The following is a 25,613-nucleotide window of genomic DNA, read 5'->3' as shown; positions in this document are numbered from 1 at the left end:
AAATGTCTCAAAAGAAGATCAGAGAGACTAAATACAACCACCTCAATTGTATAAGTTATATTGTATTCTTGTATTATATATATCGTATGTCTGACAGTGGGGTCCCCATTTGATTCCCAGGCTGGCCAACTATTTGCTGCATATCATACACTACTCTCTCTCCTGTCTCTTTCCTGTCGCTCGCCACTGTACTATCAATAAAAGAGTCATCATTTATTACTTCATACCCGGAAGTTATGCTGGAATGCCTACTGAGTGGCAAAACACTACTTTCTGGCCTTGACCGCCCATACATCCAAACAGAAAAAACCTATCTGATGGCATTAAATGACGTTGAACGTCGTTAAACTCACAGTGCCACACACTCGATTTGCCATTCACTTTATGCATGCGCATACCCTCTATGGATGTTTTGTATTGTAACCATTTGTGGTGAATTGAATTATAGTAAAATGTATCTACTTCTTCTTTGGCTGAGAAGTATATCCTACCCCAGGGTGTCCCTGGACCCAACTTGGAAACCACTGATCTAGGGTTCACTGTGGTTCATTTTACCTACGTTAGTCATACCATGTAGTAAGTGACCTAATGGCCAAAGTTGACCTGAGATCAGCAATTGTGGTCTCAAAGAACTGATCAATAGGAGTGCATGGGGTATCTTTTCAGAAGCAGGCCTCAAAGGACAGAAGTCCAGTGATGATGGGAAGGTCACGTTTGAAGCTCAAACCCACATATACAGCTTGATGGCAAGTGAGCTGATAACTGTAAAGTCACTACCACTGATTCACCTACACAAGGCACCTAAAGGGTGGGCTGTAATTAACTAACTAACAATAACAATAATGATGTGAGCATCCACGCTGAATAACAATAACATTCTGAACATAATCTTCATCATATACATACTACCACTTGGTCAGATCCTCCGTCACCACAACCTCCAATTTCACTGTTATGCCGATGATACTCAACTCTACCTCTCCACCAAAACTGTCACCGCTGCCACCCTTTCCACCCTCACCACCTGCCTTACAGAACTCAAAGAATGGATGCAAAGAAACTTTCTCAAACTCAATGGCAACAAATCAGAAATCCTCATCATCGGCCCAGATTCCCTCACCCGCCCCACCCAGAATTTCACTCTCAGTATTGACGGCTCCACTGTAACCACCTCCACTCACATCCGCAACCTTGGTGTCATGTTTGATTCCACCCTCTCATTCCGCCCCCACATAAACCAGATCACCAAAACTGCCTTCTTTCACCTCAGGAACATTGCACGCCTCCGCCCTTCACTCACATTCACAGCTGCCGAAACACTCATCCACGCATTTGTCACATCCCGGATAGATTACTGCAACAGCATCCTCAACGGCACCACCGCCAAAATCCTCAGCAAACTACAGTATGTCCAAAACTCTGCCGCCCGCCTTCTCACCAGTACCCGCTCCAGAGACCACATCACTCCTGTCCTCCACGATCTACACTGGCTCCCTGTCATACAACGCATCCACTACAAAATCCTACTAACCACCTTCAAGGCACTCAATAACCTGGCTCCCTCCTACCTATCTGACCTTATTCATCCCTACGTCCCAACCCGATCCCTCAGGTCCAGTGAAGCCAACCTCCTGGAGGTCCGCAAGGCCAAGTACCGCACCTGGGGGGACAGGGCCTTCTCTGTCTCTGCCCCCACCCTCTGGAACGCTCTCCCCAACCACCTTAGAAGCGCTCCCTCCCTCCCCTCCTTCAAAACCTCACTCAAAACCCACCTCTTCAGGATAGCCTACCCCAGCTGAGGTCTGGAATCTATGCCCAGAGTCCCCGACTGACTTTTATCTTTTTAATTGTTGAATTTACTGAATTTACTGTTTTTATTCTAATAAAGTTTGTTTTCCTTTGTTGTTCAGCGCTTTGGGTATTTAGAAAAGCGCTATATAAATCCAAGCTATTATTATTATTATAATGTTCTGTTGAACAGAATGATGTATTGTAAATGGTGAATGGTGCATTTATATATCGCTTTTATCCAAAGCGCTTTACTGTACATAGATTGTGCATTACATTCACCCATTCACACACACATTCATACACCGATGGCAGAGGAAACCATGCAAGGCACCAACCCAAACATTGGGAGAAATTAGGGGTTTTGAGTCTTGCTCAAGGATACTTCGACACCAACTCTGGGGGAGCCCGTGATCGAACTGGAAACATTGCGGTTCCCATCCCACCGCTCTACCGGCTACTCTACCCCTGAGTCACTACCGCCCCATTGTACTGTACTGTATATATTACGCAACACCCAGTAAATTCAGATGGATTTCGTTTGGTTGTCAGTGTTTCTATCATTCATCAAATCACTCTGAAAGTGATCCCAAATATATCGTTCACCACTGTTATTATAGTTGTGGTGTGTGCTCCGCAATCCACTTCAATCCACTAGAGTTAGAATGATCTGTAAAATGACATATTTATAGTTACCGTTATAGTTATGGTTCTTGGTGTGGATGGCTATTAACCCTTACACTTTGATGTTGGACAGTGACTGGGGAAGTGTGTCCAAGCAATGTGTAACCATGTGTATTGATTGATTGATTAAACACTTTATTAACAGTTTGCGAAAAGTACAGAGGCACAGTTATATAATATCTGTACATCATAGTTAAAGTAAATTCCTCCTTTGGCTGGATATACGCTGGAACTCCCTGAAGGGCCCTGGGGCCTCACTTTGAAAACCATTACCATAATGGGACCGTAAAGGATTTATCCTGCCCAGTCTGCCTTTGTATCGCAAGCCTATACACACTTAGAGAGAGATATGATGGATGCTAAAGCTAAATATGATTGTGCTAAGGATTATGTTCCAGTGATATGGATCCACTTTCTAGGTCTTCCTAATAGTGTTACTGAAATGTGAAGCTCAGTTTCATGTAAAAATAGAGGCCACCATTCTGTTTAGCTCGCTTGTTCACTGAAAATAGCATTGGTTCTCAAAGTGGCATCCGGGGACCTCCAGGGGTCCTTGAATAGGTAACAGGGGGTCTCCGGGGGGGTCTTCTGGGGGTCCCTGCTGAAAAATCTTTTACAGATCGTCTGAATTTTATGGAAAACGGGCTCTTTATTTAAGAATGGTTGAGGCTGGACTGTAAAGTTTAGCTGTCACAAACCCAGCTACTGCTACTGTATGTGAAAACCCCACTGGAATATGAACTAGGACTCTCAAAATGCATCTGATATTCAAGTAACAATACCAGTATGCCACATCTCAATAGCTCACATTTATCTGGCAATAGGCCAGTAACATTGGTTTACAGAGCTGCCTGGACATTATTATTTCGCTGTTTAGATGTTGGGTGCCAAGAGTGCCCAGTGATGCCAAAGCAAAGGCAGTTAATCTATAGAGTAAAACCCAATTTATCCCAAATAGTTGGCACCACTCAAAATGCGTGTGGATTGGAAACAGCTTTCACACAGTGACCCAGTACTAGTTAAAATGTTTGCATAGTTTGTGTCATATCACTGCACTGTTTTGAAATCACCCCAGGCAATTGGGTACACACAATAGTTTTATGTTGCAGGCTTTATATTGAACATATCGTCGCTGTCGGGTGGAAACCTTGTATGTCCAAAACTGTTACTTTTCAGGAAATGAAGTGTAGTTCTTGTTAATACGTTTCTTTGGTTCAATATCTATAAAATCCACAAATTTAACCACTTTAACTTAAAAAAGCAAAGATTGCAGGTCTACAACGCGCTGCATCGCGACACACAGTGTATGGGCATTGTCCATATTAATTTGTCCTTTATTTAATGAGGTATTCTCATCAGGTTAGAGATCTCTTTTTAAAGTGATAGTTCACCTATTTTTGACATAAAGCTGTGTGAAATACTTGCCATTAAAACAGTGGTTAAATGTATTAATTGATTACCAGAGTCCCGTGGTCAGAGTTCTGGTCAGTTTCTAATGAATATTAAGTAGTTCCAATGGGGTGGGGGCCATTTGGCGTGGCCCAATCATTGAAAATAGATTAATCCACAAAACTAGCGTCATTTGTATTGTTGGCCTATTTCTACCATATAGAGAGAGGTTTCGTTCTGATCAGCTGCCTGCAAAGCACCTTGTTTTGGGGAAATACGTTGCAGCGGCGTATACTGGACAAAAAAAATAGTACCATGTGACAGAGGGGTCAAAGTTGAACGAAAGTTGCTCTATTTGGTAGAAATAGGTCAACAATACAAATGAAGCTAGTTTTGTGGATTCATCTATTTTTAATGATTGGGCCATGAGCCCCTGCCAAATCACCGGAACTACTTTATATTCATCTAAAACTGACCAGAACTCTGACCACGGGACTCTGGTAATGGATTAATACATTTGTAACCACTATTTTAATGGCAAGTATTTCACACAGCTTCATGTCAAAAATAGGTGAACTATCACTTTAAGAGAGAACTGTTTACTTTACATAAAACACATCCAACATTGTGAAAAGCATTGGACCAATGAAATACTGACCAGTCATACAGGTATGGACTGGAGCGGTAAACAAACATGCAGATGATCAAACGGCACAATGACAAGCAATAGCCAACATACCAATTCAACTCAATTTCAATTCAAAGGTGCTTTATTGGCATGAGAAAACATATGTTTACATTGCCAAAACAAGTGTCATAATATAATAAAAAACAACTGAAAATGGGGAACATAATACATTTGGAGGGGGTACAGAATTGTGTAAACACAGCTATGTCACATTCTGTTGTTATTGCGACCGTAGGGCGCAGTTTACTATGAAACCAAACCCGGCAGATCCTGTCCGTGAGTGAGTGACCGATTTCCTGAGCGACACCCTGTAGAGTACAAGTTTGAGTATTTGTACTTTACTTGAGTATTTCCCATGTTCAATAATTGTACTTCTACTCCACCACTGGCTGCGGTTTACACTGCAGAAATGGCGGCGGATTGGATATGGATATCCCTGGTGTAAGCCCATATTTGGCAACGCCCACATATGGATGCTCCATATGGCCAAGACTGATGACTATCACCTGGATATCCATATATGAAGACTGACCTCATCAAACCCTGGATATCCATACATGGAGATGACTGGATCATCACTTAGATCTCCATATATGGAGCTGACCTCTACCCCTGATTCTCAGATGATGCCCTGTTAGGCCAACCACACTAATAGAATCCCTTTTATGCCCTTCAATATTAAACCCATCTAGGAATGCCCATATATGGACATATTGTGTCAGTCTAACCACCAGTGTGGTTGACACGAAACGAGTCACACTTAAAAATTAATATCCATACGTGGAGACGACTGGATCATCACCTAGATCTCCATATGGAGCTGGTCAATACTGGTCTGACCTCACAGACTCCATATATGGATATAGCTGACCTGATCTGACATCACAGTGATGACTCGACCAGCTCAGCAGAAGGGTATACATGCCAAAGCACCCATGTGCATGCGCCCATGTGCACACACTCATGGGCCTTTAAGGCGAGGTCGCTTCTCTCCCTTAGGGTGTCTTACTGGTATATATATATACAGGGTATAAAGCTTTTTGGAACAAATAGCAGTATTTCTTTTCTCAATACGATTTAAATGGTATACAAAAAAAGTCTCAGATTTAAAATGTGTTTAAAGGTAGCAGCTCTGTGTATACTGTATGGGCAGTAGGTCTAGATGACACTCAATGGTTTGTAGTCCTTAGGGTGGTTGTATTCCATTCTCTAGCCTTTTTTTATCGCAGTTCACAAATCTTGCTGCGGTGTTCGCACATTGTTGTATTTCTCCCAGTAGGTATGGGAGTTTTTTGTCGTTGGTCATGTTTTCAAACTCACTTTGGCTGTGTCTGTACCTAGTCAAGGCTTTCCTAAGTTTTGAGTCGTTTACCGTTCTCAGATATTCTGTGATATGTATATTCTCTTTTAGTGCTAAATAGCATTCCATTTTGCTTTGGTTTTGGGTTGTCTCTTTCCAGTATGTCAGGTAGCTTTCTTTTTGTTTTCTTATAATCTGGTTTAATCCAATGGGTTTTCCGCTTTACCGACATACCAGAGCAGAGGTCAGAATCGCGTAAGCAGAGGCTTATAGATAAATAATATACAATTCAATTATTCCCTTTTCTTAGTCAGAGGGCCAGCCCACATTTGAGCTGTACTTCAGCTCCAAGACTCGACCGAGTGTGTATGTACAGTGATGTATGTGTGTGTGTGCTTGTGTGTGTGTGTGTGTGTGCGTGCGTGCGTGCGTGCGTGCGTGCGTGCGTGCGTGCGTGCGTGTGTGGACGGTGAATGCGGAAGGGCTCAACAGCTGCAATGCCGCTGGGTGGCCATGGCGCTGTTGAGCAGCTTTGGAATTAATTCGACAAGAATTCATATGCTGTATATAGCTTAATGAAATTAACTACTCAAAGGCACTGCTCACTCCACACTGGTGTGATTTTACATAATAAATACAATGAATGAGTGAGTAATTTGGTAAAAAACTGCCCAGATGTCACAGACTGACAGATTTGGAGAAATGTAGTGAATTTGTCATTACTCAATGCAACACTGAACTTTTCATAATTTACAATCATTTGCTCTGTGTAGAGCCTAACATCTACTGTCAGTGAGTGAGCATTTGCTCATTAGGTTTCTTGTGGGGGGGAAACCACTCATTTCAAATTCAGTGCAGTACCATTTTGCCACACACTATGACTGTCAAATTATGTTGTTAGAATTAATTGATTCACTACAGTTGAATGTCATTTTCTTCACTAAGGCTAAAATTAACTTAATAATAGACATATCTAATCCAGAAGGATCAAACACAGAGCTGAAAATCTAATTTCCAAATTATATTGGCCCTCCATTGCCAGAAAACAGTGAGGTCAATGTTATGAAAGCCATTGAGATTGACTGCTGAATTAGTGACATCCCCGAGCAATTTACTACTTGATGTGTCGCTACTACTGTGAATATTGTTTCTTCTTTGACTGACCACAAAGCCAAGCCTCATTTAAATTTAATTTCAAATGTAATGAGTGGTAATAGGTGATCTGTGTACTACTTGTTTATTTCTCATTTGAAGCTCATTTTCAACAATGACCACTGGTCCACTAGGCATGCATAATGAAACTAAATCTACAGTGTGTTTGTGTTTAGCTCATGTCTATTGCAGTGTCAAAGCCGGAGCTCTCATGCATGAGACCGGCAAAGTGAGCATCTGGCTTCCAAACAGTAATTCACTTGTGTCATTCTGGAGACAATTCTTTTTCAAAGAATCTTGAAAGAAGTTTGCCAGTCGAGTCACTGCTTCCTTATCAACCATAGATTCATGGCAATATGCCACTTCTGAAACACGCAGGGCTGCTCATAGTGCTCAATATTTTTTCGGGGATGATTGATTGTCGTGGTGAGCTATAAGCTCAGTTACAGTTTGAAGGCAGACTCCGAGCCATCGGTTATGCTCCAACATTGCATTTTCACTGAAAACGCAGCCCGCTGCCATGGTGGGAATATTTTTTTTGATGTTTCTCATGAAACAGTGTCACCTATAGGAGCGTCTGTGTGTAGTTTACTAACAGAGAGACAGCTCCTGTAACGCTATAGCCACTCAGGTGAAACAGCTGCCTCCACACGTCAATCATCCGCTACCATTTAAGTTGGCTCAAAGCTCCCAAAGCATTCCTCTGTTCTTCTTGACTTTAACTTTGTACACAGTTAAACTGATGTTTGAGAGCTCTGCTATGGGTAAAGCAAGAATAAATCACGATGGGCCAAAGGGGTCTCTCTCTCTCTCTCTCTCTCTTTCTCTCTTTATTCATCTATCTATCCCTTTCTCTACCCCCCCTCTCTCTCTCTCTCTCTGTGAGAGGGCTTGAGGAGGAAATAAACAGCAATCACTGTAGCATGACAAGAAGCCAGTGAGCACCCGGCCTTAATTGAGCTCTCACTTTCAGATTCCTGCTAGCTCCCCCAGCTGCCTTCCGCTATTGTGGGCAGATATGCACAGGCAGCACGGCAGCAACGTTTCAACAGCCATTTGCTTTTAGTTCTACATCATTGCTATGGTAGCAAATGCTACTATGCTTTCATAATATGTCTATACAATAACAGAGAGTGTTTGGGCAATTCTATTGCTTATGTATATGGAGTCAAATGAAGCATATAGTGTTAATATATATATTTACACAGTACACACACACACACACACGCACACACACACACACACACACACACACACACACACACACACACACACACACACACACACACACACACACACACACACACACACACACACACACATTATATAGTGTGATATATTACCGGTAATTGTTGATAGACTGTCACTGTACATAGTACTGCTCAAGGCCACTTGACACTGTCAGTCGAAATAGATTCAGTATCAGCTTTATTGTCGCGTCACAGGTTTACAGGTGGACGAAATGTGTTTTTGTTAAATCGTTTTTATTATTCCCTGAAAAGAGAAAGAGAAGAGCAGAGCAAGAAAAAAAAGACAAATCAACAAAAGATATGTTAGACTATTTTTTGTATTATATCTCATCTCTCTATAATCATCTCTTACCTGCATCTGTCCTGTGTTTCACACGTACTGCTGTTGCCAGCTGATATATTGCCTTTCCCCACAGAAATCAAGAAAGGTTTACTTATCTCTTATTATTTGGATCAGTGGTTCTAAAACTTGTTCATGTCAAGGACAACCAAATTAATATTTGGCCACGGGACCCCAATCTGAAAATATTTTGTGCCAGCTGGAACCCCACACAAGATTTGTTTTGTTTTGAAAATAGCCACACTACAAGCTCACAACGTTGCGAGCTTGTACATGTATATACTGGTTTAAAGTGGTTAAACTGATTTGCATATAACACATTTAGCTGGGGATCCCCTAGTACCCCCTCAAGGACCCCTAGGGGCCTCTAGACCCCACTTTGAGAAACACCGATTCAGATCCTACAAACAACAAGCTGTGAGAGAGGTGTAGGCCTAATTGTATGTGCTGGATTGTCACATTTTGTCTTAAACTATTGACATGGAGAGTTAAGAAGTGGGCAAGCAATGGCCCTCAAAGTAATCATTGATATCTATTTGACTTGAAATACGTTACTCCATATAGGCTCCCTATATGGAGTAAAATATGTTCTAATATAGGGCATAGCAGTGGTGGCCATTTTGTGGTGCCACAGATAGAAACCCCATACATTTTTTCCCATAGAGATTTCTGAAAATATTTAAACAAAAGAACAGTATTTATTAAATATTCAAATATTTGAATGGGTTTTCTGTCTGTGGCACCACAAAATGGCCACCACTAGGGGCTGTTAAGTATGACATCATTTTGTAGGCAGAGGAGAATTTCTGCCCCCAGTTTCCGTGAATCTTTTTACTATTTTTACTATTTACAATTTTTTCTTCTCTTTGTTGTTGAAAGGAAAGTGTTAGAATTATACTTTAGTCGTTATTTTTGTCTCGGATCTGTTGAAATAGCGAGGGACAGAAAATGCTCTGGGGGCAAAGTTCTCCTCTGCCTACAAAATGATGTCACGGCTTAAAAGCCCCTTCTCAGAGCGGCAACCGTGACTGCGATGTCATGCGGCACCTGTGTGTGTGTGTGCGTGCGGCTGTGCGCCTACACCGCAGCTACAACATGGCAGCGCTCCGGAAAAAGGTCTATACAGGAAACAAACTATAATTATTTAACCATACTGTATTTTTATGTTATTATTTTGTGTAAAGGCAGTCAACATTACATTCAACGGGTCTATTTTTATGCTATTTTCAGTCTAAAAACCACTGAAGGTCAGACCACCGGAAAACTGCATCCCAAGATGATGTGACACACTTTTCATACAGTTTGGTTGCCACTTGTGAAATGTAATACACGATAAAAAATGAACGTAGGGTGGGTCTACTAAATGCTGAAGGAATTCTTGCTTATTTAAATTCAAAGACACCAGTGGGGGCGATGACTTATCTAATGGTTTCATTTCAACTTAAAAAAAAAACAAAAAAAAAAAAAAAAACATAATGAGGAGTTATTTAGGCTTCAGGCAACGCAAGAGCTGTACTGTCAACAAACATAGCAGGCTCACTGGTGGTGGTACATCCTCATGCTGCTCAGAGAAATGGCTCCACTAGGAGATTAAATATGAAATGGCTCTAGCCTAGTAGCACACTATATATACTAGTAGTGAATTCATTAGTTTACTGATGATGTAATAGGTCCCTTGTTGTCCCCCACAAAAAAAAAAGAAAAAAAAAGAAAAGACCACTTACATCTGTAGGCGAGGTGGGCGGGGCAGTGGCTGATGACGTCAATGGGGCTGGCTAGGTGGGAGGAGGGGGGGGAGGGACCCACAGGCTGAGCTGATCCCACGTGTGAAGGCTGCATTCCCGGCTCAGGGCTCACTAACGTTCTCGTATAGCGGGGGCTCTTCGTCCAGCGGTCCGCTGTGTCCTGTGTGTCTGATCCGTGTTGTTGTCACTGCCTCTAGTTTGGATTTTAGTATAGATCATGGAGGGAGACGGGAGCCAACAACTAGCCACATCTGGAAGCCCGAGCGATTCGCAACACGACCCGGGGTAAGAGAAACCAAGACAGGGGGACAGTCATCATCATTTACAGCCTTTTCCGAGAGAGATTTATTGCTGTTGTTTATTTAACATTTCTGTAAAGATATTGCGAGCTTCACAGGCACTGACATTTATTTAGGCTGCCTTCCGGCGTAGAGTGAACTACACCTTTGTTTGATTATATGGAGCAAGCGGGTCCGGCCCCTTTTTGTGCACTGGCTGGCTTTTTGGAAACCGCTCTCGGCTGCTTCTCTCTCTCTCTCTCTACCTCCTCCTCCTCCTCCGCGGCTCGATCGCACTCCGTCCTCTGTCTGTCGCCGGGCTAAAGTAGTTAGCTCCAGCTATAGCCTAAGTAGTTAGCTGTGCACGTCAAAATGGCCGATCTGACATCTGGACTGACTTCTGTTCTGTTTTCCCCTTCTTCTTCTTGCAGTAAAATGTTTATCGGCGGCCTGAGCTGGCAAACTTCACCAGGTAAGCAGCAAAGCGTTGTGGCGGACCGTGGGTCGGATCGGGGGCTTGTGTGGTGGTGGTGGTGGTGGGCTGAGCGGAGCGGTGCGCGCACGGGTCTGAAGTGAACCTGTGTGTGTGAGAGTGTGAGATCGCGTGCGCGCGTAACACACACACACACACACACACACACACACACACACACACACACACACACACACACACACACACACACACACGAGCACTCCACACATACAGTATTCCACGCGATCGCGTGCGCATGGGATACTGTATGTGTGGAGTGCTCGTGGGTGTGCGTGCGTGCGCGCAAGGTTATTTTGATTTGCGAATCATCTGAAGTCCTCTATTCGACCCCTACTATGTTACATTGTGACATTCAGTTCTCACCACCTATGTTATTCCCCGCTTGACGAATGAATGAATGAATGAGGGGGAATAATATATCGACACGTAATCTCTCTCTCCCTCTCTCTGTCTCCCCCTTCTCTCTCTCTTCCCTCTTGTTTGTTTTGCAGACAGCCTTAGAGACTATTTTAGTAAATTCGGAGAGATCAGAGAATGTATGGTGATGAGAGATCCGACGACAAAACGATCCAGGTAAACGACTATAGGATCCCTCGATCCTCTCCTCCCGACGTGGTGTTTTTATAAAAATGGATTTTTATGAAATAACGTGCACCTGAATGTGTAGTGTCCTTCAGAGTGATATTTCAATATCATCATGCAGCCATTTAACTGAATTTGTCCCGGGTTGCGCTTTTTATTACAACCGATTGAATCAGCGCTCTGAAAGAGTAATGCCGTTTGACATTGACCAAGGGAGCTCTAGAGCTCGGGGAATATATTCCCGGTAATATGCTTCAACATAGTGTATTTTTTTTAATTCAATATTTGATTATGATATTATGTAATTTAAACAAGGTGTGTGTGTGTGTGTGTGTGTGTGTGTGTGTGTGTGTGTGTGTGTGTGTGTGTGTGTACGTGCGCGCGCGCATGTGTTTGCGCGTGCATGTATGTGCGCTCAAAATCAACATGGGTAGTAATTTGGTCAGGGCAAGGTCAGCGCAAGTAAAACGTCATCAGAAGATCTGTGCAACTCACACAGTAATGCATCGGTCACATTGTGAATGCTCTGTTGTTTTCTCCACAGGGGCTTCGGGTTCGTCACATTTGCAGATGCTGCCAGTGTAGATAAAGTCTTAGCACAGCCACATCACGAATTAGACTCTAAAACGGTATGTTCGCTCCTTTTTTGCTACTTCTCTGATTGCCATGATTTGCATGAACTGACATTTGTAACGTTTCATTGTATCATTATTATTATTATCATTATTTTTTGCCTCATTACCATTTTTTCTAGTCACTCAAACCGCTTACAATTGGAACCAAGTAGCTTATTAATTGTGTTCCCCTCAACACACACACACACACACACACACACACACACACACACACACACACACACACACACACACACACACACACACAGTCCATTCGAATGGTTAACCCTTACTCTACTGCTGGGGACAAATTACATAATATAGTTCATGTACTATGGCCACCAGCACAACTCTCCCTTAGACCGTCCTGTAAATTGTGTTTTCAGTTGTTGTTTTTTTTGTTTTTTTTGTACCTTTGATGAAACTACAATTGTTCCCCTGTAATAAATAAATAAATAAAACCTCTCTCGTAGCTTGTAGAATAAGCCTGATGTATACATATTTTGGCTTTTCTAAATCCTATTTGACCACTAGTGGGTTTTATTGAACATTTTGTATTGATGAAATTGTCAAAAATCATATGAATAAATTTTCTTTTTTATGCACTTTTATATGCGTGTTAAGCATTGATTTTATCACCTTGTCCAATCAGCTTTTTGCCAGGCGTTATCTTGATATGTATGCTACATGGTTGTGCATGGCACTTACTAAACTAGACCCTTATGTGTGTGCATGAGTATTATCATGTTATCACCACTATTATTATTTACGCTGCAATGACTAATATTGGTGTGTTGAAAGATTGTAATTTGAGGTGAGAGTGTAAGCATACTTCCTCAACCTGTATGTACAGTACATGCATGTCATAAATGACTTTAGTCATACTACTTATTGTGGAGCTTAATTAATTCAAAGTCTTCCTTGAAAATCACAAGGTTTCATTGCACATAAAAGCATATTGCATTTTCATTGTGTTTTGAGTTCTTCATTTCTTTGGAAGTGATAATGGCAGAGTGATGCTTTGACATAGGCTTTCAGGGCTTTTGTTTCTGCACACTGAAATCCTGAGTGCTAATCTAACTATGAGAGTTTAAAAAAAGATATATCTGTAAGGTTCAGTTTTTACACTCTTAAATGAACACTCAGTATTTCACTTCTGTGAGGCGGGTGGGGAAAAAAGCTACTGTGGCATTTAAGTGTTTTGACTTTGTTCAAGGTTCAAATGGAGAGGCAGCCTTTATACAGCACTAGCTATTGTGACTTGTGTTTTTGTTTTGTTTCTAAGATTATTTTGACGTTATCTACTCACATTAGTTCCCGGGCTTCAGGGACCCATTGGAGAGAAAACAAAGAAAAAAAAGCCATTTGAAAATGAGTTATTGCCCCTTCCTGGTTTCCCCCAGTGGTTCCCTGTTTAGATTTTATTGAAAGCGCCTGGTGGTGCCGACGGTGGACTTTGCTGATAAAAGAATTGATTCAGCTCTAAAGAAGGCGGGAGATGCCCAACACCTAGTGTGCCCTGGCGGTGCTGTATCTCGCAGCTCACCCGAGACAGTCTGCTCCAAGGGCTGTGGAGTGGAGACAAGCTGGCCCTGTTATGTCCTCGAGGTCTTACGTTAACCAGTCGACGGTTTGCCAAAAGCTTGGGGGGGATTATCTTCTTATGACGCGTGATTCAGGAGTTGTGCATTTTGCCTTGCTGATATTTGGTCAGGGCTGGAACACATTGAGACACATTGTAAAGAAACATAATATTGTAGGTCACCAAATTTGATATTGTTCGCTGGAAGAAGCAGCTATCGCTGAGCTTTCCCCGGCGTGATAATTTATAGTTGTACACATGGGACTTATGTAATTTCTCTGTGTGCAAGGCTTGCTTAACAAAGTGGGTCGACTTCGGTGTCTGTTTTTAAAAAAAAGGCCTCCGACGACCACGTTCTGAAGCTGTACTAAAATGAAAACTGAGATGTAAATGGCAGCGGGGTTGATTACGTTCACATCTAACATGGCTTAATAGCATTTAGTTATGTTTACAGTGAGCATATGAATGGGCGGCTTGTGTGTGGACATAATGGTAAAGGTTTTTTTTAACTCCCGTACTGACTGAGAGGACTGGGCAGCAATAACCACACCGGAAAGGCAGAGACCTGTATGTGCTGGCACACAGGGATACGCACGAACGCACAGAAATACACTAACACGTATACACATGCAGGTTTATATAGACCCTCCCCCATAGATATAGCTTAAAATATGGGATGGGATGATACTATTTGCTTCTGTATGTATGCTTTTCTTGTTCGATGCCAGCTAAAATAATAGTTTATTGTAATGTTTTGGGATAATTGCGTACCGGTATTTATTTGCCTTCTTATTATACTTGTCCTCATTGCTAGTTGTGAATTGCACTGATAAGCACAACATTTTATAATTTTTTGGTGTAATTGTTATGTTAAGAATTTGAAAATTAGGTAAAGGCAATACACATACAACAATGATACACCTAGTGCCAAATCTATCCTATCAATAATCCCCACCCCCCAATCTAAACAAGGTGTTGATTTTAATTATTATTACAATGTTGCAGTAATAATTAAGTTTGCTGTTTGCAATTGGCTTAAGGCAGTAGGAGTTATAGATATTGATCTAGCGGTTTATCAATGTATTGATTGGTGCAGGATGTGGAAAAACAAGAGAGGGGGAGGTGAAACGGAGAGGAGTTGGGCTTTTACCTCCTTTGCCAGGAGAATCTTGTCTTCATGTTGCAGCCACAGCATCTGCTGATGGAGGTGGATGGATTATAATAAATATATACAGTACCATGGCCTTTAAACTATCCATGGTGTGGTTTATATTATCTTGGGGTTTTCCATTTTGTTGGCACAATAGACGGAGGCATTCTCATCCATATGGGGTATGTGAAGTATAGGCAGGCTCATTGCCACTGTGATTCGAAAGGGCGCCCCCTGTTGAAAGTGGTGAATAGTAGCTTTCATTGTATGTGTGCTTTGTATTGTGGGTGACCTTGGGAGGTTAACCCTTAGACCCCAGGGCAGTCGCTGCCTGGTGACTTGGGTATAAATACATGCTGTGGGTGATGCAGCTTATTATTCTCGTGCGAATTGGGTGAAAAGAGAACCCTGCCGGAGACAAGACGCGCTGTTTCTCAGCCATGGGCTACGTAACCGCATGGTCTGTGCAAAAGTGACTCATGCTGTTGTGCCTGTTTAAAATTCCCCTTGTATGGACTCCTTGACATCAAGGAAGTGAAGGCTCAAGATGAATATAACGGCGTGCTGACAATCGAATTTCCTCTGACACCATTTGTGAAGCTGTCCCCAGTAGCAGACTAAACACTTTTATTCTGGTTAATGCACTCTGACATATCGGCTGAATTCAAGTCTCCACAAGTGTCAGTTTTGTTTTTTCGCCAACTGCATGCCATCATATTAATCACTATTAATTTTAACTAAACGGGTGTGTGTGTGCGTGTGTGTGTCTATCTATCTATAACACATACAGTACATACACACATACACGGTATATAACATCTTTCATTTTATGTTGCACACTGTGACAAGCTCTCATGACATAAAAGCTGTAGCGCACGCATGCACAAAACTCCACTAATGGTCTTTTGCCCCTGCAGTTATGTGGCCTTTCAGTGAAAAGGTGGAACCGTACTTCCTTTTTCTTTTTTCTTTTTTCTCCACAGGAGTGGATGTTAGTGCTGCTGCATTCTGCCTCATTGGCAATGTCACGTGTGTTCGGATGAAGGCACTGTTTTAATGCACCTCCCTCCTGTTGGAGCTTCTTTTAAATACATTTCCAGAAGTGTGTCGGTGGAAATTAACTTCCATTTTGAAAGTATCCCCCCTCCCCCTGCCACAGCTGCAATCATTTCTCAAATCATACGTTTCTACAGTAAACTATTGAATTGGCACTCCATTAGACCGACCTGTCAATACTTTACTGTACCTTTCTAAACTGCACTTAAAAATGTATTTCTCTCTATAGGAGATTTTTTGAGAGTCGTTAATTTTGACTTGTGACATGGCGGCAATTCATTGTCCTTCCTCTTGTCATTATTTGATGAGGTGCAAATCTGCCGTTCTGCAGCCCACAAAAGCAAGCTCTCTGCTAAGCATAGAATTATCACTGCGATGTCGCTACAAATGTTCAGTCACTTTCTTTTGTATTAGGCCTCATTGTATTCAGCTAGAATAGTGTGTGCCAATTAACATTTGCTGCTTTAACGCTGTAGATGCAGCTAGAATATACCTGCTTCTCTTCAGTCACCTAAAGCCATGCAAGGTTGCAATCTTGCATGATCCAAATATTGGAAATCCATAGTTGTGAACAAAGGCTCCATATGATTTTCGTCAGCTGTATTTGCCTTTAAATGGAAAGGCAGTTTTCCAGGACAGCACATTGTTTCGCCTTGAATGGCATGAAAGACTTATTCAATACGTCGTGAATGGTCGAGAAAATTATTGTATGCCGTAGCAGGATCTTGCATTTCTCCCTATCAATCAGGGGTTTTCTTTGTGTAGTGCTGCGACTGCAAATTTGTTTCAATAATAAGTTCTTAAAAGCAAGTAGAACATAAATGTTAATTAGCTCTCTGTCAGTGTAATTTGTAAATCACTGCTGCTTTATTGACCCTCTTGCCGTTATGAAAAGGTTTAATTTGAAGTTGTGTGGAATGTCCCTGTGATTGGGTGACAGTAAATAGCTGGTAGCTCTAGATGTTATCAACCATCTTTAATGGGAACATTGATTAACTATACAGAGAAGCCGTGAAAATCGCACACTCATTGACAGAGTGTAACCAACAACACACAAACTCCAACCTGATCACTGACTGAGCCCCCCCTGCTAAACACCAAATGTTCTTCTCTTTGAATATCTGATTACGTGATAGCTTGCAAATCAATTCCCCCGTTCCACCTTACAGTTATTTATTTATTTTTGCCTTTGTTCACAAAGCTCTTGCCATCTTTAAGCTTGATAAAAAAAAATGTGAACAGAATAATTGATGTGAGATAACCATATCGTAACATTAAGTTATCACAATTAAGTGTTTTTCTTTGGTATTATAACTGTAATAATTGGAATTTTCAATAATGTTCAGTGAAATCTATATTTAACTACTGGAATGCATTTAATCATTTGTGCACTCCCTCCTCAAATCTCCCTGAGGGCACAGATCAATATCATGTTCTTCAAATCAATACAAGGTAGTTCTTTGTGCAGACTGTGAGAACCTGGTCTGTATTGTGGGTGTATTGTCTATTCTCTCTGTCAGGTTAGTATTAGAATGTTGGTAGTAGAGTACAGAGAGTGTTGATACATTGATTTCCTGGCATTTCCTGTTTATTCAAACGTTATATGTAAGAGAGATAGCCAGCCTACATGTTAAGATAGAATCCTACCATTTTGTTAATGTCTGACTTCCTCTCTTTCTCTCCCTTCCCCTCCCTCCTTCTCTCACCCACTCCTCTTTTCTTTATTCTTCTCTTTCAACTTTCTCCGTCCACCAGATTGACCCTAAAGTTGCCTTTCCTAGACGCGCTCAACCCAAGGTAAGTTGTCTTCCTGTGCTGTGTCATGGTGAGGCCCCCGGGTTTCGCATTTCCTCCATAAAGGCAAAAAGCATTGCATCTGTGTCGGCCTGTACGTGTGCCTGGCTTGTTGTGGAGGCGACGGCCTACTTTCTGAACACCTCGAAGGATGAATAGATTAGATGGGCTGAATATTCGCACTTTTTATTTGTCAAATAAAGTGCCTTTCCATTAGGCCCTACATTAACACCCAGGGAACTTTGTGAGATGTGACGGAATTTGATCAGCTTGAGTGAGCATACCACGTTGCAGCAAATCATGCATAGTTGTTTTCTGAAATGGATTGTGGAATTTTTCTTGCTTTGTCACACAAAGAAAGGCATTGTTACCTTGGCAGTTCAGATTTCAAACAGTGAATTGGCAGGGCTGCTACGGCTAAAAGCCAAAGCACATGCTCTCTTAAGGTTGGGTATCGCTGTATAATTGAGTACCAGCGAGGAATATGTTTTCCTGATAGTATCTCTCCCACTGCTCTTTCAAAACGTGCTTGTTAAGGTCCGCACTGGCAGTTTTCGGCTGCACCGTTGGTGACAGTGTCATTAGTCTGGAAGTCTGAAAATACCGAAGGCCTTCCCATCCCTCTCCCCGTGCATGTGTTGTCAGTGTGCGAGCATATGCTGCGCTATTTGGCAGATCTCGACAAAGCTTTGATATTTTCTGCTCTGTCGGCTGCACTAGGCGAGGAAGAAAAGATCGCCCCTGCATTCATTATTTGAATAAACATGAATTTGACTCAAGGACATCCACAACTATAAAGGGGTGTGTGTGTGTGTGTGTGTGTGTGTGTGTGTGTGTGTGTGTGTGTGTGTGTGTGTGTGTGCGTGTGTGCGTGTGTGCATGTGCGTGCGTGCGTGCGTGCGTGCGTATGTGTGCGAGCGTGCGTGCGTATGTGTGCGAGCGTGCTTGCGTGTGAGAGAGTGTGTGTTTGTGTGTTGGGGTGGGGTGGGGGTGGGGGTGTAACAGACAGCCAATCTCTGCGGCTGGGAACTACAGTATAAAGTAGCTGTTCTCGGGGAAAGTGCAGAGCAATGACACTGTGGAGAATTGTTGAAGGTTAAACAGTACCTGCAGTTGTCTTTTGGACCTGGTTCTTAAGGGCAGGCTCATTAGTGCAGAAAGCAAGTACTATTTGTTTCTAGCCCTGAGTGGGAAATGTATCTTGTCAAAGAAGCTGGCAGCAACAGGATCTAAGGAAGAGCGAACAGCTTTGCAGGGGGCTGGGCAGCCAGGATATGTATAATTTATGAATTGTTCCACGAGGGCAAACGGTCAAGTCCCCTTGGTTTATTCTGACTCACTTTGTACAGCAGCGGTCAGGAACTCGACTGCGGTTTTTTATGCGTTGTCCATTTCCCAATATAGACATTTACCTTGCACTCGGCTAGTGTGTGTGTGTGTGTGTGTGTGTGTGTGTGTGTGTGTGTGTGTGAGAGTGAGTGACGGTTTTTGTGTGCATCTACAAGTGAATGTATGTGCATCTCTGTGTGCGCAACCCATACCCATGTGCGTGTATCACTGTGTGTGTGTGTGTGTGTGTGTGTGTGTGTGTGTGTGTGTGTGTGTGTGTGTGTGTGTGTGTGCGCGTGTGCATGTGTGTGTGTAAGAGAGAGAGAAGCTGCCATGTAGCCCTTAGAGTGGTACATGAGAGAGTGCCTGCAAGGGTGGCAGGTGGCCATGGAGCCACTTGTCCAGCTAATGGAAATGAAGAAGTTTTCCCCCCGCTCTGTCCAGACTGGACAATCACTGGAGGAGAAATGACACAGTCACTCTCTCTCCCTCCCTCTGTCTGTCTGTCTGTCCACACACACACACACACACACACACACACACACACACACACACACACACACACACACACACACACACACACACACGCACACACACACACGGTCTCACTCACACACGGTCTCACTCACTCACTCACTCACTCAACCTCAGTGCACAGAGCGTTCTGGCCCAGGCCGCAGGGCCTGGGGCCTAATGCTGTTTCCTGGCTCCTGCTCCAGCTCTAGATGAATGGGGGCATTAAATCAGGCAGTTCTCAGCAGCAGCAAGAACACAGCCCTTAGGTGTTTGCTTTGTGTTAAGCCAAGCGCCCAATAATAGCGTTTTATGCAAATGTTGGCCTACCTTTGCCTCCAATCATGTGGCATTATGTTTGCATCTGGCTCCATATTTGGAGGAAAACACACTGGCGTTGAATCGTCAAGCAAGCAGCCTTCCATCACAGAGCTCAGAGCTGTGGTTACCTGATGTTCCCGGCACCTCGGAAAAGTGAAAGGAACAGAGTGCCGGGGTTTATTTTTAACCTGCAGCTAAAGCATTAAGGGCGATTGTCCTCGGGGGCAATTACCTGCGCTCCTCTAAATGTTGTTTTAAGAGCTATGTCAGAATGTGTGTGCCTCAATGTTTAATGCTGTTAGGGGGATACCAGGAAGTTTGGGCAAAAGTTAGATTTTCTGCTTTTTTATTTTTCAAACCACCGACTTCTTGAAGTCATTAGAAGCTACAGAGGATTCTTCTTCTGTTCTTTTCTCTTCTTCACAGCAAGTCCCTATCAGTGATTTAGTCTGGTTCTTCAATGTGATTTTCTGCCTAGCTACTGTTGCTTGTGACTTTCTGTCAAGAGTCTCAAGACTGATACTTTTAGTTTTATAAAACATAAAAAAGTGAAAATCAAAGCTGGTGTTTAACGTGGGAACTCAAAGGCTTAACGGCTAACTATAAGTAATCTTTTCCGTTTGGGTCGGTTAGAGAGTAGATGGAAGTTATTGTATTTGGATTTGTCCTGTGATTGATGCCGGAGTGGAAACCTGTTGTGTCGGTTGAAGTCTTGTGATTGGAAGCAGATGGATAGCATTGCCCTTAACCAAAGTGAGAGAGAGGGCTACTGTTTGAGAAATAGTTTCCACCTACTACTACTAGGTTTTTGACTTTGAAGAACAATACGTTTGATTAAAACATTTATTCAAACAATCAATTCATGCTCAGTATTGACTGAAATGATTAGCTGTTATATATTTGCACCTAAACGATAAATCCCAATCTTTAGTGTGCCATGATGTAAAATGAGTTCTAATTGCCAGGTGTTTTGCAACTTTTCCAAATGCTACTATATGCAAGGACACACATGCTCCACTGTTTACAGCATCTTGGTTTGGAAATATACAGGTGCAATCCCCCAAATTTGAACATTGTGGAAATGGTGAAACTTTCATGTATTCTATATTCATTACACATAAAGTAAACTATTTCAAGACTTTTTTTTATCTTGATTATTACTATTATTATTATATTATTATTAGCTCATGAAAGAAGGAAAAAAAAGTATCTAAAAATATCTTTATATTACTTAAGACTAGGGCTGGGTGCAATAACCGCAATACCGCAGTTGTGTAATGCATACCGCAGTGTCGAGTTCATAACGGCGATTATACCGCAATCATTTTGTTATATATTTTTTATTTAAATATATTCAATTATTATTATTATTATTATTATTACCCCCCTTATTAGTTTTCATTCAAGACTACTTTTTGGAGAGACACCACAAGTGAAGATACCGTTGGTAAACAGTCACTTATTTCCGCAATAAATAGAAATCCAGCCAAGAAAATATATTTATTACACAGAAATGTTGACCTTCTGAAAAGTAGGCAAGTATGCACTCAACACGATGATACTTTTTGCATTTCATTTGGAGAATGAAATATGCCAAAACTACGCAACAAATTTATATAGGTTTGTAAGTGGTTAACAGTCAGTTCTCAGTGCTGCACATAGTTTAGAACGAGGTCATGAATCATGCATCTGCAGATATTTTGGAACAGTCATGAAGGCTTGCAGATATATTTGTTGCTTACTCCAAAGCCGTGAATGACAAGTTTTGGAGTGTGTGGCTGTGTGCTGCGTAGGCACTGACACTCGGTTGTGCTTTATCATTATATTGCTTAGACGCTCTGACATTCTGATTACCATTTGGTTTGCTGTCCTATGTGTTTTCCTTTGCGCGTTCTTAATGTTGCGTCTTGACAGTTCGCGTTGGAGACACAAGGCTTCGGCTCAATCAGTCATCTCGGGGAAGTGATCCAGCAGCCAAAGACTTGTCTGGTGTTGGACGTTTTCCGATTCTTTTTTTTTCTTCTCCGTTGCCAGCAGCGATCAGCAGATTGCAGTTGTTTCACCAAAGGAAGGTGAAGGCCTATCAAACTGTGTGTGGGTGGGCCGGGGGGAGGAGGGCAAGGCAAGAGGAGAGACTGAGGGTTGAGTGCTTCAGTATAATGGGATCCTTCAGTTCCCCCTGCTAACACGCGCGCATCCTGCCTGAGTGGAGAGGCGCGCTGGCATTTACTGCCATGAGAACTGTCAAAACAGCCTCCTCGTGCACGCCGGCACTCTGCAGCACCCCGCCTACCTCACCCCTCCCTCCCACCCGCTGTCTGACTGCCACCCCTCCCTCCGCTCTCCCCACAAACACCCCAAAAAAACAAACAAAAAAATAAAACACAGGGAACTTGGGAAGACAGCCTGCCTTAATGTACACACACAAACACAAGCACGCACGCGCGCACACACGCACGCACGCACACACACACACACGTGTCTTGTTTGTGTTTTGTGGCATGTTGGGTGCGTGCTATGGAAGCGGGAGTAAGGCGCGAGGGTCTCTGCGGGAATCGAGTTGACAGTTTTGCCTTTTACATGCAACCTTGCACCACACACCCCCCCTCCCTCTGCTCCACACTGGTGTGAAAGCAGAGCAGTGCACCTAGCAAGAGGCACACCGGCTCAGACAAGCAGGGGTGTCGCACCAAATTCTGGGCCCCGGGGTACAAGGATCCACTCACATTTTGTGCTTTGAACTATTGAAAAATAGCAGATCTTTCTTTGTCAGTGGTGCGCAAACTTTTTCATGTGAAGGACCCCAAAAAAATTATATGTATTTGGCCACGGACCCCCATCTCAAAATATTTAGTTCCACCCAGAAGCAAAATCGGAGTTACAAATGTTCGCTTAAAGAATTTAAGAATACATATATTGCACACATTCTTACGAGTTTTCAAAAATAGCAGATCTACAAGCTAGAGCTTATCTGCTATTTTTCAATTGCTAAAGCATAAAAATAATTAAGGCCCCTCCACCTTGGGCCCTAGTAACTCAGTCCCACACCCCCGCCCCCTTGTGACGACCCTGTAGACAAGCAGGGATGGAGCTGGGGCCGGGGCCGGGCTCGGGGGCTGCTGCTGCTGCTGCTGCTGGTAGGGGAGGTGGAGTGTGTTGTCGAGTGTGAAAACTCACGGCCAAGTTTTTAATGAAGTCCAAAGGTGAGGTTGTGTGAAGTGTTCGCCCCCCTCCAACCCTTTCGCTATTTCTCACATAACCTCTCTCCCCTTTCTCTCTCTTTCTCTTCTCTCACGTTCACTCTCCCCTCTCTCTCTCTCTCTTTCTTGCTTTTCTTTCAGTCGTACGCTCGCGCACGCGACGCACACATGTGCGCGCACACACACACACACAGTCACACACACACTGCTAGCTTTGTGGCAGAGGTGTGAGTCCAAGAAGCCAGTTTTCAGTCTCTTGTGTGGCCTAGCACTCCGACACCAATTAAGAACTCGGCAAACCTTCCCTCTCTCTCTCTCTCTCTCTCTCTCTCTCTCTCTCTCTCTCTCTCTCTGTTTATCTTTCTCTCTGTCTCCCTCTCTCATTGGCTGCAGCCATCTTCTATTGTTGACATCTTGGAAAAATCCCCACCCCACCCCATCAGTGTTTTTACAGCAGGTGCGACTCCTTCCTCTCTGCTGACCAAATATGACGGGACAAGGAGGCTCGATTCTTCCATGTTCCCTTGATGTTGTTAGGAAGTTCATCCGGTACTGTGTGTGTGCGCGTTGTGTGCTCCATGCATATGTTTGATGCAGACACATGAAAGGTTATAGAAACACGGAGAGCCTTGGTTTTCCGGCTCCTACACAGGCGTTCTTTGATGACTCTCTGGCTTTCAAGGACGTTGTTCTTGGTGCGGCTTTAGTGCTAAGCACACCGGTCCTGTCCTCGCAGCTGGAGAGTCCTCCCTGTTTTGGAGACTTTACTGTACTTAGACCTACCGTACAGCCAAGCCACTAAACGTTTGGAAAAGCCCTGCAGTCACATGTTCGTAGCCTCACTGTGTGCCTATAGGCCAGAGCTGAAGGACATAATTGATTTTGTCTTTTATTTCTTTTTTTTTAATATTTGTTTTGGGGCTTTTTTATGCCTTTATTGATAGGACAGTAGACTGACAGGAAATGGGGGGAGAGATGGGGAGTGACACGCGGCAAAGGTCATCCGGATCGGGAATCGAACCGGCGACACCGCCAGGCATCCATGCCTATGTGACAATGCCTAAGTGGTATGTGCCTGGACCAGTAGGCCAGCGGGCACCCCGCGGGAACATTTTAAATTTCAATTATTACTATTATTTCGTAATGCGGGAACATTTTACATTTCAAGTATTACTATTATTTCATACTATATATATATTCCCCCCATGCACAATTTTACATTTTTTGAAATCCACTGAAGTATAGTGTAGGGAAGATGAGGGGACATACGACACCCATGGTGTTGGCAGTGGATTAACCGGGGAAGCCATGTTGTTTATTCCTGTACAATGATACTTCGCAGATGCTTTATTAATTTCCCGCCAACCAGTCTCTCCAAAAGCTGTCACCTTAGCAGAAAAAAAACAGAGTTAAAAAAAACGAAACCAAAAGAAAACATGGTCACGTCTTCTTGTCTCAACGTGGTCCAGGTACACCGAGCGACTGTGTCTGGACGTGCCCGCTTTACTGCACCCCGACCTCCGGGGTCACGCTGCGGGCTCCCATGTTGGCCCAGCAGACAGCGGGAGAGAGAGGGCTAGAGGGCTAGAGGACAGGGGGGGAGAGAGGGCTAGAGGGCTAGAGGACAGGGGGAGAGAGAGGGCTAGAGGGCTAGAGGACAGGGGGAGAGAGAGGGCTAGAGGGCTAGAGGACAGGCCATGCTGGAGGGGGGGGGCGGGCGCGGCAGCCAGCCCACCGGTGTCCCGATGTTGAGTGACATTAACCCATTTAGGCCAAGGAAATGATTGAATGCTTTAACCAGTAAAAAATAGCAGATATACAAGCTCACAGCGCGGCACCGAGTGCCGCGCTGCGAGCTGAAAATGTGTGCAAATCTTTGAATATATGTATTTTCAAAGCGAACGTCTGTAACTCAAATTTTACTTCTGGGTGGTCCCTGGAACTAGATATTTTGAGATGCGGGTCCGTGGCCAAATACATATCATTTTGGGGGTCCTTCACATGAAAAGGTTTGAGAACCACTGACATAGTAGTCTCTCAAGAACAGACTAACTGAGCTCCATTTAAGTGAAAAGGACCTTTTCTTTGACGATGGCTAGCCAGATTGCTGACATAGAAACATAGGTTTTTCAAAAAATCTTAGAAGGATTCAAAAGACACTTATAGAATCGGGTCAAAATTCAAATTTTCACGATTTTTCAAAAATAGCAGATCTACAAGCTCGCAGCGCGGCACTCGGTGCCGCGCTGTGAGCTTGTATATCTGCTATTTTTCAATAGTTAAAGCATAAAATAATGAAACACAAATTGTGTACCCGTTCTGAATGGATTAATGAGAGGACCAAGCGAGCAGATGGGGCTAAAGC

The 25,613-nt window shown here is 43.1% G+C and overlaps 1 protein-coding gene across 15 annotated transcripts in view; it reads left to right on the top strand.

The window, feature by feature from the left end:
• Positions 1–10,420: 10,420 nt before the first annotated feature.
• Positions 10,421–25,613, top strand: part of LOC308289316 (RNA-binding protein Musashi homolog 2) — a 421,115-nt gene continuing 405,922 nt past the window's right edge. For all 15 annotated transcript variants that reach the window (XM_080730980.1, XM_080730981.1, XM_080730990.1 and 12 more), the window contains exons 1-5: positions 10,421–10,621; positions 11,046–11,086; positions 11,599–11,680; positions 12,234–12,318; positions 17,847–17,888. In XM_080730980.1, the coding sequence (XP_080587106.1) occupies positions 10,554–10,621; positions 11,046–11,086; positions 11,599–11,680; positions 12,234–12,318; positions 17,847–17,888 (318 nt within the window). In that variant the 5' untranslated portion in view covers positions 10,421–10,553. The remainder of the gene's footprint in view (positions 10,622–11,045; positions 11,087–11,598; positions 11,681–12,233; positions 12,319–17,846; positions 17,889–25,613) is intronic.

The sequence above is a fragment of the Nannobrachium achirus genome, assembly GCF_963921795.1.
Source record: "Nannobrachium achirus genome assembly, chromosome: 8".
Taxonomy (NCBI): domain Eukaryota; kingdom Metazoa; phylum Chordata; class Actinopteri; order Myctophiformes; family Myctophidae; genus Nannobrachium; species Nannobrachium achirus.
This window is presented reverse-complemented; position numbering and strand designations above follow the sequence as displayed.